Raw genomic sequence first — 1,713 nt, 5'->3', positions numbered from 1 at the left:
CAGCCTCAGAGTGATTTTCACAGTTACATGTTCCACAACCCCTAACCCTACATGATTTTCCGGTACATGTAACACAACATGTGTTCTACATGTTACATGTCGTGAGAGCAGCTGGGTATAAAAATTGAAATTTGGTTGAGAGGCTGTCACTACCGTTCATATTCCATACCATCATTATCTGGAATTTTGATCATCACCACCTTCACATAGCATTAACCTCCATTCCACATCAAGATCCACCCACTCAAGAAACTTTGGGCCACTATCCCTTTCCAACTAAATCATGGGTGAGGCTGGACATTGTTCTATTGCATGGTAGAGCCATATTGATTCACCTATGAAATTTCAGACTCATCTTCCCAGAGTCAGATGGGTGTATGGCCTAACGGTGGACCTCGCAAAAGTCGTAAAGCTAAAAACAGGGCCTGGAGCAATATTCTACCTTCTTCAAAGGGTCCAGACTGTCGATCATATGCTGACTTCACCAGATCAATGCTTGGCTACACCACCAAAAACCCAGAATTTCCTGATCCACCATCTATGATCGAAATTGTCAGCCTTCCTCCACTTACAAAGGAAGCCATCTTCCATGATTCTTCAGTGTTTACATTGTACAACTCTTCCACCCATTCCGACCCAACCTGCAACTGGGTGCCATTCAAGGCACTTCTCGAGGCTGATCTTTCAAGACACTCAATCCATCGATACACATTTCAATGGGATGCGTTTAATGGGGAAGACAGCGAATGGAATCAAATAATGATATATTTCACTGTGAAACATTGGAAATTTGCCAAAAATGCTTCTGCTTTTGACGGGTATGGACTGGATCTTGATCAAGATAAAGAAATCATCCAAATCGGTATTGTGACTCGCTGGCTGTGTGGGAAAATTGAGCAGATCAAGAATGGGTTTAACGAAGATTCCAAAGTTAGACAGAGGTACAGGACTAGGAAAAAACGAGAAGTATGTCACCAGACATTTCCTGATGATCACTTTGAGCTGATCACATTTTTGACAACAGCTTTGGGAATATCGCCGAGAAACTCTCACAAGACATCTTCCCGAATATCTTGACCTCCTACCCAATGCCGACTGTTGTTCAGAAACTGAAGATAACCCTCAAGTTGCAGTTCAGCGATCCATTCGTCCTTACTGGCGCAGTGAAAAGTACGGCAACTGGATCCATGAAATCGATGGGCTTTCCTATGATCATCAAGCCAGTGTTATGCGAAGATTACACGCAGCAAGACGATTTGATACTCATCGCCAGGAAGGAAGCACAATCAACCCTCTTTCCAAGGTGTGTGCTGGGCTGCCAGAAGACTGTTATGATAGTACTTTCCTCACTCAACATAATGAGCTTGCTAGACATAGTTTAAGAATCATATCCAATGTGAACCACCTTGACAACGCTCTGACTGCTATTGCTGCCCGTCGTATCTAACTTAAATAACCTTCACCACTCACCTATCCCTTGTCAACACCCACTTTTACTGAACACTCTATACATTATTGGCCTCCGCGCACCTAAGATGCTTTTTTTGTGTCAAACATTATGCCCTTCCATTTACATGACTTTTGGGAGTATGAGATGTAGATCTCTCCTGGTTTCTTTTTGTAAGTGCTATGTGGGTGGTTCAAAATTAGGATGCTGTGTCGGATGTCTCCAGGGCCAGACAGGTGAACTTATGTGTGAGTCAAGTTATTCAC

General features: G+C 43.1%; 1 protein-coding gene across 1 annotated transcript; it reads left to right on the top strand.

Annotated features, from left to right (window-relative positions):
• Positions 1-283: 283 nt before the first annotated feature.
• On the top strand, positions 284-1,447 carry MELLADRAFT_85849 (uncharacterized protein; the record flags this gene model as incomplete). Its single annotated transcript, XM_007419324.1, has 3 exons — positions 284-315; positions 366-966; positions 1,025-1,447. The coding sequence occupies 3 exons, from the start codon at positions 284-286 to the stop codon at positions 1,445-1,447; spliced, it is 1,056 nt and encodes a 351-aa protein (XP_007419386.1).
• Positions 1,448-1,713: the final 266 nt, after the last annotated feature.

The sequence above is a fragment of the Melampsora larici-populina genome, assembly GCF_000204055.1.
Source record: "Melampsora larici-populina 98AG31 unplaced genomic scaffold MELLAscaffold_160, whole genome shotgun sequence".
Classification (NCBI taxonomy): domain Eukaryota; kingdom Fungi; phylum Basidiomycota; class Pucciniomycetes; order Pucciniales; family Melampsoraceae; genus Melampsora; species Melampsora laricis-populina.
Note: the sequence above shows the minus strand (reverse complement) of the source record. Positions and strands in the feature narration are given on the sequence as shown.